General features: G+C 45.0%; 1 protein-coding gene across 3 annotated transcripts in view; it reads right to left on the bottom strand.

Moving 5' to 3' along the window:
• NUP133 (nucleoporin 133) overlaps positions 1–15,249 on the bottom strand; it is a 238,180-nt gene that overhangs the window by 65,266 nt on the left and 157,665 nt on the right. For 2 of the 3 annotated variants that reach the window (XR_015878408.1, XM_088472517.1), the window contains exon 20: positions 9,431–9,589. Coding sequence is in view for 2 of the 3 variants with exons in the window: in XM_088472517.1 (XP_088328643.1) it covers positions 9,431–9,589 (159 nt within the window). In the remaining variant the exon portion in view is untranslated. Of the gene's footprint in view, positions 1–1,675; positions 1,932–9,430; positions 9,590–15,249 lie in introns of those variants that run through there. The other variant, XM_088472518.1, reaches the window with a different exon arrangement.

Genomic DNA, 15,249 nt, shown 5'->3' on the forward strand with positions numbered 1-15,249 from the left:
ACAAATTAATCGATTTGTGCACCATTATACTACCGCTTTTCTGTTGTATAATTAATTGGTAGTTGGTAGCACACCCCCTGTTCCTATATAATAGGCAGTCGATCTCCTGCTTTATAAATCTTTGGGGGTTATCGATTCGAACCAGTGCGGTAGCTTCCTGTGTTCTACTTCCCCGCACTGGTTCGAATCGATAACCCCCAAAGATTTATAAAGCAGGAGCTTGACTGCCTATTATAATTAATTATATATATATCTCCGCAATGCAGACAAAGGAGGTGGCATCGTGGTGATTAACTTGGAGGATTATAATAACAAGATCTACATTTAAATGATCATAGTGTGTATAGACAATTGGATTCTGACCCTACCGCAATTTTTCTAAAGGAACTACAAGAGACCATAAGCATTGCGGTGAATAATATCATTAACAAAAAAACGGCAGTTGCTTTAGTTCCAGCATTTCCGATTGTCCCAATTTTATACACCCTTCTGAAGATCCACAAAGACCTAGTGTGCCCTCCCGGAAGACCTATAATTTCTGCCAGGAAGTCAATCTTATACACGGTAGCACAATTTCTGGATTGCTATTTGCAACCTATAATACAAACACAGAGCACATTTCTAAAGGATACACCAGAATTCAACTTGAAACTAGAAGCCCTTACAGATGTAAATAAGGACTGTCTTTTGTGTACAATAGATGTTATCAGCCTCTATTCCAGCATCCCGCATGCCAGGGGTATAGAGGCGACCAGGAAATTGTTGTCTTCCGATCCACTATATAGTGGGCCCGACTTGGAATTTTTCTTGCAATTGCTGGAATTAACTTTGAAAATAAATTATTTTCTTTTTGACGGCAAGTTTTTCTTGCAGTTAGTGGGGTGTGCCATGGGATCATGCACGGCACCGGCCTTCGCTAACGCATTTATGTTTCAAATAGAGCAGGATTTATTTTTTTCAGATCCGGTGATTTATAACAAAATACAATTTTTTACAAGATAAGGTGCGTACACGGACAGATATATCGTTACGATATGAACGATAACTATATCGTTTAACGATATATTGTTCATTTTATGCAGTGAACGACCAACGATGCACGTTCCCGCATGAAGATAACGATATCTATGATAGTCTGTGCATGCAGGCCAATCTGGACGATATCGTCAACTTTGCATGTTCAGAGATGCGGCAGGATGACTCACTGAAAGATATCTTTGAAAGATCTCTTTGAAAGATATCTTTCATGTCGTTGGTGGTACAGATCGTCCCGTGTGTACGCACCTTTACATAGACGATCTGTTCGTCATCTGGAAAAATTCGGAGACGGATTTCATTAAATTTCTGAATGAGATTAACAGCAAAGACCTTGACATCTAATTCACATTTAACACCAGTAAATCAATTATCAACTTTTTGGATGTGCAGGTAACTGACTGATGGCAAACTTCAAACAACTATTTACCGGAAACCCACTGATTGCAACACTATGTTGCAAGCAGACAGTTTCCATCAAGCCGCATTAAAGAGGAGTCTTCAGTTCTCTAAATTATTACGGATCCATCATATTTCCAATGATATGCTAGAAACCATCAAACAAATGGACAAAATGATTACCAAATTTGTGGCACTCATATATAATATATATATATTTATTTGCAGGCAATAATGGCGGTACTCAGATGGTATGGTCTTTATTCCAATGTTTTGGGCCACTGACCATCAAAAATAAAGTACATACCACAAACAACATTTATAGATACACATATTAGGCAATCAATCACCCCCAATGCAATCACGTGGACGCACACTGCTTTCCGACCGCTCACTGTTACACGCGCCGCACACCCGGCGGCGCGGTCCAGGTGACGCCATCATGCCGTGCCGTCCAGGGAGAGCAACAGCTGCTGACTCCTCATTTTCATGGTTGCCTAACACACAAAGTCACAAAATTAAAACCAATCAGTGGAACATATTCGCAATGTCAACTGTTAAAAAGCATCATGTATAAGTAATTATTATATAAAACAGCATGTTCTGTAAATATATCAGGTAGCCCAACAATACATATATACAAAGATCTTTAATAAAGATCAATAACAGATTGATCTATAAAAACATTGTAATCCCTGCGATTCATTTAAGCCTTTTGGGGTCAAGGTGTCTAATCTATCTATCCAACGACTTAGATCATATCCCACCCAATATATGTGGTGGCAACAGATCCATCACTCAGGAGCGGATATCAGCCATTCCATGTCGAGCCACCAGGCAATGTCGGGGGGGAAGGGGGGCGGTAATGCCACAGCAACGGGAGCCCATTCACACAACCAAATGCCCGTTTACCTAATCTTTTTGCCCTGAAATTTGCAATGCAGCACCGAGCAACAGTTCTACCTGTCCATGAAAAATTTCAGCTAAGTAACTCGGTAACTCCAATAGCTTTTGAGGTGTATCCCCTTAAACACCATGCCCCCCTCAGGAGTTCTCTGTGGGAGAACGCTGTTTTTTTTGGATTCAACCTTAATATAAAAGGCCCTTATAATGATAATAATAACGGATATTATAGTATATATATATATGGGCATCCAGCGTCGGGTCTGCATCAGCGGCATCTTCTGGATCAAGTGATCTACATGAACAGTGAATACCAGCTGAAGACACTGAATGCCCAGGGAGGATCAGTTTCTTCAGAGGCTCCCCATTGCAGGGAAACCACCAGCTGACCTACTCCATCTACATTTGTACCATTGGGGCCATTATGGGATGTTGAAGGAGTCACCAAGACACATAGCACTATATGCAGTGATCCAAGTATCGTTCTGGTACGCATATTTATATGTTAATTACGATACCTGTGTTCAAAGAAATAACTACACTATGTGTGTTCTCTCTGGCTCTGTTTGAGCCTATCCTTTTTTAAGGTTTCTGGACACTTTTGGAATTCCGGGTCTATTTCACCACATGGAGTTCCAGTAAAAGCACTACAGATAAGCGAAAAAGTTTATCTTTTGGTACGCACATTTATATTTGAGCACGTGCTAATTTTTCATAAATCACCACACTATTAGGCGCATGCCCTTTCCAACTATATATATATATATATATATATATATATATATATACACACACACACACATATATACATACACACACACACACTAATATATACACACACACTATATATTTGACGAATAAGCTTATGTGATGTTGATACCAACCTGTATTCTAATAGAATCCAATGTTTATTGTGTTTTATGTATTGTCAATATTAATGTCGTTTGTCTATTGTGTAGTATTGTTAGGAGTGTGCATAACCACAGTATTACTATGTTTAATAAGTATGCTCGATTGGGGATCAATGCGTCACCAGTAGAATGGATGCGCTACATGGAGTAGTTTGTTATTGTTGATACTTCCGGGTATGTGTTGCCTAGCAAGCGCTGATGCAATATACCATGTGATGTGGGCGTGCGTGATGACGTATGCCCGCCCGCCCGCCCGTTTGATGCTCCACGATGGTGTCTGTTGTTGAGCCCAGCAGTAATATGCCGCTGGCGGAGCTTGAGCTGATGAGACTGCTCGCATTAAATTTAAGGTGGGTACAGCTGTATTCCAACTAGTGCTCTGGATACTTCCTGACTTAGTGTATGTTGCCAATTAGTAGCTAATTGCCTATGGTATATAGATGCTCTGATTATGCGCACTTTTAGCTGCTGTTTGTCCAGTGATGGTGAATTTAGATTCATGTCTTGACCAAGGCTTGTTGTGAGCCGAAACGTCGACTAATTTTGTATGGATTAAAGACCTTTTATTTTTTGCATAAAAATGCTAAGTAGTCTGGTGAGTGCTCTCTGAACATACTTTGGATACATTTGGGTGTTCCTGTGTGACGGACTTCCCTGAGATGTGGCACCCCAGCAGTTGGTGAATTTGGAGGCCTGTGAGTGCGGTTTCTCTGCTGAAATATATATATATACACACACATATATATATATATATATATATATAGCAGCAGACGGGCGGCACTCGTAGGGCTTGTAAATGATCAGGAGAAATGCTCAACCTTTAGGTCATTTTAATAGCATGCCAACGTTTCAATCCCACACAGAGGATTTTTCTCAAGGCTCAATCCTCTGTGTGGGATTGAAACGTTGGTATGCTATTAAGATGATCTAAAGGTTGAGCATTTCTCCTGATCATTTACAAGCCAAACGAGTGCCGCCCGTCTACTGCTATATTGTTTGGCTCTTACCCTAGGGAAGGCATGAGGCAAGATTTTCTATATTACTGGGGAGTGCCAGTCGTGTGGTAACATAAATATATATATATATATATATATATATATATATATACACACACACATACATACATACAACCGTTCAAAAGTTTGGGGTCACCTAGAAATTTCCTTATTTTTTAAAGAAAAGCATTTTTTTTTTCCAATGAAGACAACATTAAATTGCTAATTGACTGTAATAGCTGCAAAGGTCTGGTTTTTAAAGGAATATCTACATAGGTGTATAGAGGCCAATTTCCAGCAACCATCACTCCAGTGTTCTAATGGTACATTGTGTTTGCTAAGAAGACTAATGGATGATTAGAAAACCCTTGTGCAATTATGTTAGCACAGCTGAAAATGGGTTTGCTCGTTAGAGAAGCTATAAAACTGGCCTTCCTTTGAGCTAGTTGAGTATCTGGAGCAACTCATTTGTGGATTCGATTATACTCTCCAAATGGCCAGAAAAAAAGAACTTTCATGTGAAACTCGACAGTCTATTCTTATTCTTAACTGTATGATTATTTAAAGGGTTACCACTGTCCCTGAAGTTAGGTGACATGTATGTACTTTGTGACTGATAAACCATAATCTTCAATATTCTTAGAAATGAAGGCTATTCCATGCGAGAAATCGCCAAGAAACTGAACATTTCCTACAACGGTGTGTACTACTCCTTTCAGAGAACAGCACAAACAGGCTCCAACCAGAGTAGAAAGAGAAGTGGGAGGCCCCAAAGCACAAGACGACAAGTACATTAGAGTCTCTAGTTTGAAAAATAGACGCCTCACGAGTCCTCAACTGGCAGCTTCATTAAATGATACCCGCAAAATGCCAGTGTCAATCTCTACAGTGAAGAGGCGACTCCGGGATGCTGGCCTTCTAGGCAGAGTGGCAAAGAAAAAGCCATATCTGAGACTGGCCAATAAAAGGAAAAGATTAATATGGGCAAAAGAACACAGACATTGGACAGAGGAAGACTGGAAAAAAAGTGTTATGGACAGACGAATCGAAGTTTGAGGTATTTGGATCACACAGAAGAACATTTGTGAGACGCAGAACAAGTGAAAAGATGCTGAAAGAGTGCCTGACGCCATCTGTCAAGCATGGTAGGGGCTGCTTTTGTGCTGGTATAGTGGGAGTTTTGTATAAGGTAAAAGGGAATTTGAATAAGGAAGGCTATCACTCCATTTTGCAACGCCAGGCCATACCCTGTGGACAGCGCTTGATTGGAGCCAATTTCCTCCTCCAACAGGACAATGACCCAAAGCACTCCTCCAAATTATGCAAGAACTATTTAGGGAAGAAGCAGGCAGCTGGTATTCAGTCTGTAATGGAGTGGCCAGCGCAGTCACCAGATCTCAACCCCATTGAGCTGTTCTGGGAGCAGCTTGACCGTATGGTACGCAAGAAGTGCCCATCAAGCCAATATAACTTGTGGGAGGTGCTTCAGGAAGCGTGGGGTGACATTTCTTCAGATTACCTCAACAAATTAACAGCTAGAATGCCACAGGTCTGCAATGCTGTAATTGCTGCAAAAGGAGCATTATTTGACTAAAGCAAAGTTTGAAGGACAAGTTTGAAGGACAAGGGGCCTGATTCAGAGCCGGACGCTATTTGCGCTCGCTCGTTTAGAAAAAGGGGCCGCATATTTAAATAGAGCGCTCGCTCTTTGCGGTCTGTTGACGCCTCTATGTCTGAATGAGCGAACGAAACATGCGCTCGCTATTTTTTAAAAAACGCCCCCTGGCCGCTCGCATCCTACGTCATCTCCGCTATTTATTAGATTAATCGAGTACATCGAAAGGCGTATGAACTGCTCGCAGTGCTTGTGGTAGCATTTTCCTATCGCAATCATGCGAGCAGTTCAGGCTAAAAGACAACCAAGTGACGTGGTCGATGAAGCTGCTATGTTAATTATGCACACCCTTAAAACGCCCGTTTCGAGCATTTGGCACGCCTGTGTTCGGATCTCCATTCCCCGTTTTCAAGCACCTTCCCCTGTTACCACCCACAAATGCCTCATTCTGTCAATCAAATTAGCAGGCATTCGCTATTTTGCGAGCACACAATTTCCGACCGCAGTGACTGGTTCGCGCATGCGTATTACAACCCATACGCATGCGCAGTTGCGCGAACATCGCTCGGAGCGAACGAGCGGCCGCTTACGAGCAGCTCTGAATCAGGCCCAAAGTTTGAAGGACAATAATTATTGCTTTGATGATAGCAAAGTTTGAAAGACATTGGCAAGGTGTCGAAGCTGGTTAATTGGCTGAGACAAGATCAGTTTAAATTAGATCGTAAAGACGCCATTTTAGAAAATGAGATCGCAAGACGCCATTTTGCAAATGGCCGCCCAAGCGCCATTTTAGGTAAACTTTACACTTAAGTACATATGGCGATATTACTATTAGCATCATGCGATTGCATCTTTCACCATTTCTCATACACACATTAATACGCACAATTGCGCTGTTAACTAGTCGCATATTAGCGAATGCATAAGACCCTGTATGAAAACGCTGTTTATTAGCATCATTCGCACGCATCTGCCCCAAGTTAACTAGCGTCTTTATATCAAACCCCAAATACTTACACAGTACATATTCACATAAAAGGTCTCATAAGCTTTAAAGTATAAGATTCAAGTTTGTTCATTTATTATAATTGCTGAGAAATAAAGGTTATTTGGTAGCTAAGGTTTAATACATGATAAGTAAGTCATGTTTGATATTATACTGATCAGCACTCTTTCAACAGCATTTTGATATCGTCAGTGTGAAGATCGCAACATGCATTCTCAACTTATGGACCGCAGAGACTTAAAGCACCGAAATGTACATTATATGACCAACTCTTAGGATGTGCATGAACAGGAAACCAGAGACAACCAGTTGTTAGAGGCTGGACTGTGTCTATTTGAATCAACCTGTTAAATGCTCTGCAACAGATGCATCCTCCTGGGAACCAATGGCATCAGCGACAAGCCTCTCTATTGTGTTGTGTGTTTCTGTGAGAGAATAAACGTGTGTGTTGTGACCCCAGTCTGAGTCTTCTTGCAGAATGCTAATAGACGGGGGTTTCTTGCTGAAGCCTACATCAGGTCCAGAGCGCCATCTATAACTGTACTTGGGTCTGTATAATTCTTTGCGCTAAATTGTACTTAGATCATAGCGTGTAACTGACTGTACTTTTACTTGAAATATCACTTTGTGCTTTGGAACCACAGGTAAAAGGTCTGGAGTCTTTATTTACTATATGACGGTGTACGCAAAATAGCGTCATCCTTAGAGGTTTATAGGCAGGATATTAGAAGGTATAGGCAGGATATTAGAAGGTATAGGCAGGAGTGTATAGAGGTTCTAATTCAATATCCTTAAAGGTTAGAAGTAATAAAAATCATTACTTCTAACCTTGCCAATGTCTTGACTATATATGCTCTATTCATTTTGCAACTCATTTGATAAATAAAAGTCAGTTTTCATGTAAAACACAAAATTGTCTGGGTGACCCCTAACTTTTGACCGGTAGTGTGTGTATGTGTATATAGCACTCATACACACAATGTGGGAAACCCAATGTAGTAAAGAGCCCAGCCCGTTCTGTCAGGTACACTAACATCGTCATGACGTCACCCGCGACCTGGGGAACCTGCGGGGCAGAGTCTGCTGGATCTATTTAGATCCAGTCAGCGTGGCAGCTGGAGAGACAGCCCGGATGACAGCGCGCAAAGTCAGGTAAGTGAGAGGTTTGGGGAGGCCACAACTACGGGGGGCACAACTTTAATGGGCACAATTACAGGGGGTCTTGCATAATGGGCACAATTACAGGGGGTCTTGCATAATGGGCACAATTACAGGGGGCCCTGCATAATGGGCACAATTACAGGGGGCCCTGCATAATGGGCACTATTACAGGGGGCCCTGCATAATGGGCACTATTACAGGGGGCCCTGCATAATGGACACTATTACAGGGGGCCCTGCATAATGGACACTATTACAGGGGGCCCTGCATAAGGGGCACTATTACAGGGGGCCCTGCATAAGGGGCACTATTACAGGGGGCCCTGCATAAGGGGCACTATTACAGGGGGCCCTGCATAAGGGGCACTATTACAGGGGGCCCTGCATAAGGGGCACTATTACAGGGGGCCCTGCATAAGGGGCACTATTACAGGGGGCCCTGCATAAGGGGCACTATTACAGGGGGCCCTGCATAAGGGGCACTATTACAGGGGGGCATTGCATATGGGGCACTATTACAGGGGGCATTGCATATGGGGCACTATTACAGGGGGCATTGCATATGGGGCATTGTGTAAGGCACGTTACTGTATCATGTAACAACACACCTTAAACGTCGTCTTTGGGTGTGTTTGATCTTTGGGCGGGGAAGGGGGGGGCGCCTGAAATTTTTTTTGGCATGGGGGAGCAAAATTTATAGTTACGCCACTGTCCTTGTTGTGATATATATCACGAGGATAAACTAGCAGCGACTTTAGAAAACAGGCACAAGGTTCAATATACAAGTTACTGTACATAACATTAAAGCCTGCTCCCTTAGAAGTAAAGTAGATGAATACACTCACTGCCACATCCATAAATTTACATAAAGACCTTGCAAGAAGGAATGAAGAACAATCTATCTAGAGAAGCTATAGTGGAAAACAGGTACGACCACAATGGGTCCGAGTCATTCTGCAATATAAAACTCATCTCGTTTTCAAGTATGTACCGGATACATCTCATATAAAATGTAAAGCAGCATCTTATTTATATTACATTTTTAAAGTTTTGAGAGATATTGAAACAAATGATATAGTGTCTATTAGTACAAATGAAGTGTCTGATTTCTATTTTTCCAATCAGGAGTTGACAGTCATTTGTAGACCTGCGTATCATCAATCCCTCCACCTGGGCTCAAAGCATGGGAATGATGAAAATTACTTTAAAACCTCAGGAGCGGGGCAGGAAATTATCAGGGTGTTGGGTTCTAAAGTGACTGGAGATGATAGGCAAACCTACTGCCAGGAAACAGAACAAAAGAAAAACAAAAGTATAAAAAGTATCCTATAAAGAGTGCTTCAGTCAGACCTGCACACCTCTCATCACTTCCTTCCCCAAATACACACAACCAAATGCCCGTTTACCTTTTCAAAGTCTTGGCTGTTGATTTCATGTAACCAACTAAGATGTTCATGTGCTTGCAAGAAAGAAGCCAGCTGTCCATGCTGAGAAACTGGTTGAGACAAAAGCTTTCCACGCTTTCCTTTTTCCAAATACCAGCGGAACAAGAAATCTGAAAAATTCTTGATATAAAGGGGAAATTCAAACATTAAAATGACAATACAAATAAGCTCAGAACATTTCTATAATATTTGATAACTATAATGTCCTAATATTACAGCAAATGCAAATTTAGTAGTAAAGAGTCTTTGAAACTTCAAGGCAATACCAGGAAATCTGCAAAAGAGTATAAAAAGAATACTTACTGCTCACACAGAGAACAGATGAAAATACCACTTGAGCCAAAAGATTTATCTGTAAAGCTTAGTTAACAGCTGCCTAACGTTTTTGTTCATTAATCAGGTTTCCAAGCTCATGATAATCCGATATTGTATTCACTCTACATAGGAGTATGGACCTCATTCAGAGTCGGTCGTTGCGGCCGCACGGTCGTAAGGGAAAAGGGGCCGGATATGCAAATGATGCACTCGCAAGTTGCGTCCTTAAGATCGGATCGTTAGCTGGCCGACCAAGGGGAGGATGCGGCCGTAAGACAAAAAATACGCCCCCTTCTCGTACGCATTACACGTCATCTCCGGCCATATAAGGATTAATCAAGACCATCGGAACTGGTCGTAGAGCTTAAGGTTGACCATACCCTCTCTCTTAAGCATTACGATCAGGTCAGTGTACAAACCACCCATGTCACGTGTGCCATGACACTACTTTGTTAATTATGCACTCCCATAAAACGCTGTTCGCATAATTAGGCACGCCTGCGTTCGGATCTCCACTCCCCCGTTTTCAAGCACCTTCCCCTGTTACCACCCACAAACGCCTCATTCTGTCACTCAAACTACCGACCTGGCTGTGTTGAAGGAGAGAGAAATTTGTGATCGTAGCAGCTAGTTTGCGCACACGCATTGCGAACTTTACGCATGCGCAGTTTAGCGAACATCGGTGGCGTACGACCGTGCGGCCGCAACGACCGACTCTGAATGAGGTCCATGTCTATTGCTGGGTACACACTATGCAATATATCGTTTGTACAGCCGACATACGACATATCGTTCAGTCCATCCGGCAGTGTGTACACACAATACATCTGTGAAAGAAGTCTTTCAAAGATATATTGCATTGGCTACGCTGCATGACAGGTGCGATGCATCTGAAAAATATATACTTCCCATCTGCTTTTGTGTACACAAGACCGACCGAACCCTATGCTGGCCACAGGAACCAGTGACATCAGAGACGGTTCTTCTAGTCAGACATATCAAGTGGCCAATTGGTAAGTGTGTATGCACAAAGTAATTTGTGCATAACCTTGCCAAATTATTAGATCGGTCGACAGGTAGGCCAATCTAATGATTTGTCGTTCAAGTGTGTACTCCACATATGTCAGACAGTTGTTACAAACAGCCTTGTTTACAAAAATATTTATAATATTGCAGCAATTATAAATATTTGAAACCTTGCTTATACAGTATATGACTAATGCTGGGCATACACTGCCAGATAAAATGTCTGTCAGACCGACAGACATTTTATCTGGCCGGCTGCCAGCCGCAGATGTCCGCGGCATACACTGAGAGAGAAATCTCACAGTGTATAGCCCGACATCCGCGCTCCGCCCCCGAGGGAGGAGACATTTCCCTGTTCCTTCCGTAGGAAGGAACACAGGAAATGTCTGTCTGTCGGCTGCGCTGGGCATACACTGCCCGATGCGGCCGACAGTTTCCCGGCAAATATCGCATCGGACAGGCATTTTTTTAACACAAAAGGGATGTGGAATTATTTCACTTACTTTTTAGATTTTTGTTTTTAGTTCTTTAAGCAAGCAGAAAGCTTCATTATCTGTACTAGGATGGTGCTGCATTTGTCTATTTTATTAAGTAAATGTTCCCATTAACTGACTCTAGTAATAAAATTCAAACACAATTTAAGTGCAAATTGACTAACCTGGGTTTACCTTGCTCTATACAGATCTCTAATATATCGCTTTTCTCTTGCAGCAAGGCTGGGGAACACTGGACAGTGGGGATTGTAGGTTGGGGCTGAAGCTGGCACTTAATTTAAACTGCAGCTTTAAATAGCTTCTCCCCCCTGCAATCCCACAATTCCAGTGTTCTATAAGTGTCTGAGGAGTAGGGCATGTTTTAGGAGGGCTGCTACACAGCTGTTTATTGTAGCTTAGATTTTTCTGTTTTTCTTTGTATATTCTTTTTCTTTCTAGTCAGGTCTGTGCAGCGGCGACTTGGAACTTGGTTCAGCGCACTAGCATGGGGGAGGTGCGCTTTGCGGGGAATCCCCCACGGCACTCTGGTCTCTGTTGAGACCGCCTGTGCCCAGGGGAACCAGCGCAAACTGTCGCCCTTTTAGACGGTGCTGACTGTTGTTGTGCTCCCGAATGGCAGCCGCCATTTTGCCGGGTTTGCTTGGCAGTGGCTCCTCTCACAAAAATGCAGGAGCAGTGTGCACGCCACAGGCTGCCTGGATTAGCCGGGCTTGACCACAGTTTTTCCTCACACGGGGAAGTACTTGGTGTCCCCAGGAGAGTGGAGATTGGAGGCAGCGGAGCTTCCAGCGCTGCTCTCCCCCTCTTGCAGCGGTACAGTCAACGGGGACAGCAGGGGATGCACGGATGAGTCATCCTTCTGCCAGGACTGCTACATTCGCCTGCTCTGCACAGCACAACTCCTCTCCCCGGCAGCTACGGTGTTGGTCTTCTGGAAGGCTAAGTACCCTTGTTGCTGTATTAGCTGTCTTTGTAACACTGTTTTCATGTACTAACAGCCTGGGTACCGGTTTTAATAGCTACCTGCTAATAGGGTTTAGGTGCACACCTGCTGTCAGATGTTACAGAAGCGGGTGGCTCCGACAACATGCTTTCCACAGGTTTATATACCCCCTCTATGTCCACGTAGATAGTGACTAATAACGTTAGACAGCAACTGATGAAGGCAGGGTACATCTACTTAAGAGGATCTATCCGCTACCCTGACAACACAGACTGTGTAATGGTTAGCATTATTGCAGCACCGCATTGCGGTCGTGGGTTCGATTCCTGCTACAGTCCTAACTGTGTGGAGTTGGTATGCAGGGATTTTGCTGTATTTTGGGCGCTGTATACTTCCATGCATGGGGTAACGAACAATTGCCCTCTGGGGTGCTGCGCCCACCAGGGTGATACCTGCGTGGGCTGGGGCTTAGTAGGTTGGTGAACACCCTAATGCAGCTTGTGGTCAGGGCCGCCGACAGTTGCTCCGGGCCTAGGTGACAGATGGGTGTGGCCTAATTGCGGTAGGCATGGCCACGCCCCCTTAAAAAAAGAGGAAAAATTATGCCCCTCTGCCCGGCGTACAGCTAATGGGGGGCGCGATCAGCGTGATCGCTCCCCCCATAGGCATAGTAGACTGCGAGCAGTCTCGCAGGGCTGCGACGTAAAACGGAGGGGGAGCGGTGCCGGGCCCGGGCCCCCACGAGCCCCTGCAGCAAACCCGGGCCATTAGTACCCACTCCCCCCTCCCTCTCGGCACCCCTGCTAGTGGTGCTTCACACGGAGACCAAGTTCAGGCTTGGGTATTCCCTCATCACTGGCACGGGCTTTGTTCCCTCTATAGGGTTACGTTCCCAGCTAAGGTATGTCCTGCTCTGGCTCTGTGCGACGTTACAACTTACATCAGGTTCCTCTATTTTGGCACGTTTTTTGCAGGAATCCACTGCTATGCGAGGTGCAGGGGGAGGAGTCTTCCTCCTCCCAGTGCCCCATTAGTAGTTTTACAAAGGAAAGCCCTTGCGCAGTCCCAAAGGAATAGGACCTGCTGTCCTTTCCGCCTCATTGCTGCTACGCACCATTCTGTAGGCGGTTTAGTTATTGATTCCCAAGCGGTGGCTCTGGGTCAGCCCAAGCGTTGGCGACGGAAAGTCATTACTTTCCCTTCGCCGAATCTCTCATTGCTGCTGCGCACCACTCTGTAGGCGGTTTAATTATTGATTCCCAAGCGATGGCTCTGGGTCAGTCCAAGCGATGGCGAAGGAAAATCATTACTTTGCCTTCGGCGAATCTCTCTGGTCTCATCAGGGAGGCTTAGGAGATGCCAGATTCGGAGGGCTCTGTTCCTCACACAGTTGCTTCCAGCAGATTGAGTATCCAAGGGGAAGAACCTCCCACGGTAGTCTTAGCCGTTTATAACACCACACTCCCCTACCTGGGCAGGGCTCAGCATCCAGTGGAATCCGCTAGCTAGACCTTGGATGTTGTCTCCGGTCCGGTTCTGGGGTCGTTATCCGGCCTTGGCAAGCCCTGGCATGGGTGACGTGAGCTATGGTCACTACTACTCCCGACTTCGTTGTGGGGCTTCACAGTGATTCGCCCTGGGATTCTCTTCTGCATTGGCAGGACATGCACGGCAAGCACTGTGTGGGAGGCCAGGCAAGACGGGGCACAGGTAGCATCCGGGTTGTCAGCTACGGCCGGTTTTGCTTGAAGGGCACTTAGGCTCTACTCTTTGCATTTATTACCAGATTGTTCCTTACACGATCTTCGGTTTGGTAAGGACTTTCTCTGTCGGTGGTCGTCCCTAACGGCGGCATCCGCATTGCCAAGTTTTCGCTCCTCCTTCGAGGTGGTGAGTACTCTGGTCAGTCCGACACAAGCCGTTTATCCCCAGCAGGGGTTTGTTTTCCGTAGTAACACTCTCCGTATCTCTCTCTCACTCTACCCAGTTCACTTGCACGTGGTAGGGCTGTTGCTCCGGATTAGCGACCATTTGGTGATGTCTTCGGCCAGCTGGGTGCTTGGCATCTTTTGCTATGGTTCCATCTCTGACTCGGAGGTCCACCACCATGGCGTTGCTTATTGTTTTTTCACAATTGGGCCGGGCTCTCATCCCACTCCTCTCAGCCGGCATGTTTTGCTCCAGTTTCACCGCAGGTACAGAAACTGGGGTTTTATCTCCTTCCTAATTCGCAGGCCGACCACCTCATTCCGGGCGCTCTCGTCTCTTCGTGCCTGGAGCACCAGGGGGTGGGCAAGTTCCGTTCATATGAACTCTCGCCGATCTGGGATCCACAGCATGGAGGCCAACACCTCTTCGCTAGACGTCTGGAACGCATGTCTTCGGATTTTGTTTGAGGCAGGTCGTCCTACTTCCTCAGTGGGTAATTGATTTGGTTCTTTGTCTATTCCGGGCCATACTGTTATGGTCGGTGCTTCCGCGCATAGTGCGCACAGCAGGAATCACAATTTGGCCCACTTCGGAGGTTCTGCCTGAGGTCCTGCTTGTGAAGGATACCTCTGTTTCCGTTCTCCTCCTCCAGGTCCACTCCTTGATCCTTCCGGATTGACTCATTGTAGCCACAGCCGCGAGTCTCCTTGGCTGAGGTCCATGAAGTTGCTTTTCGGGTCTGGGGCCTTGGGTCACCGTCCGTCCTCACCGGTCGAACAACGACCCGATGATGGCATAGGTACATCTTTCGGCAGGTAAAAGTGCTCGGCAGTGATGCCGAAGTCTTTCTGGGGCGGAAACCTTTGTTCCGTCTCTCTGGTGGTCATGCCGGTAGTGGGACATAGGACAGTGGACTTCCTCAGCAGAACCACGTTTCTCTCTCTCCTACTGCTCAGGAGTGAGGTCTTCCACGTGGGGATCTCATGGCCTTTTGGGACTTTTGCAAGGCTTCACAGTTTTCTATGGGATCCGGGTATCCGCTGGCTTCCGCAAGTGGATGCCTTGACTGGAAT

This window comes from Taudactylus pleione, unplaced genomic scaffold, assembly GCF_031769625.1.
Source record: "Taudactylus pleione unplaced genomic scaffold, aTauple2 ptg000125l, whole genome shotgun sequence".
Lineage (NCBI taxonomy): Eukaryota > Metazoa > Chordata > Amphibia > Anura > Myobatrachidae > Taudactylus > Taudactylus pleione.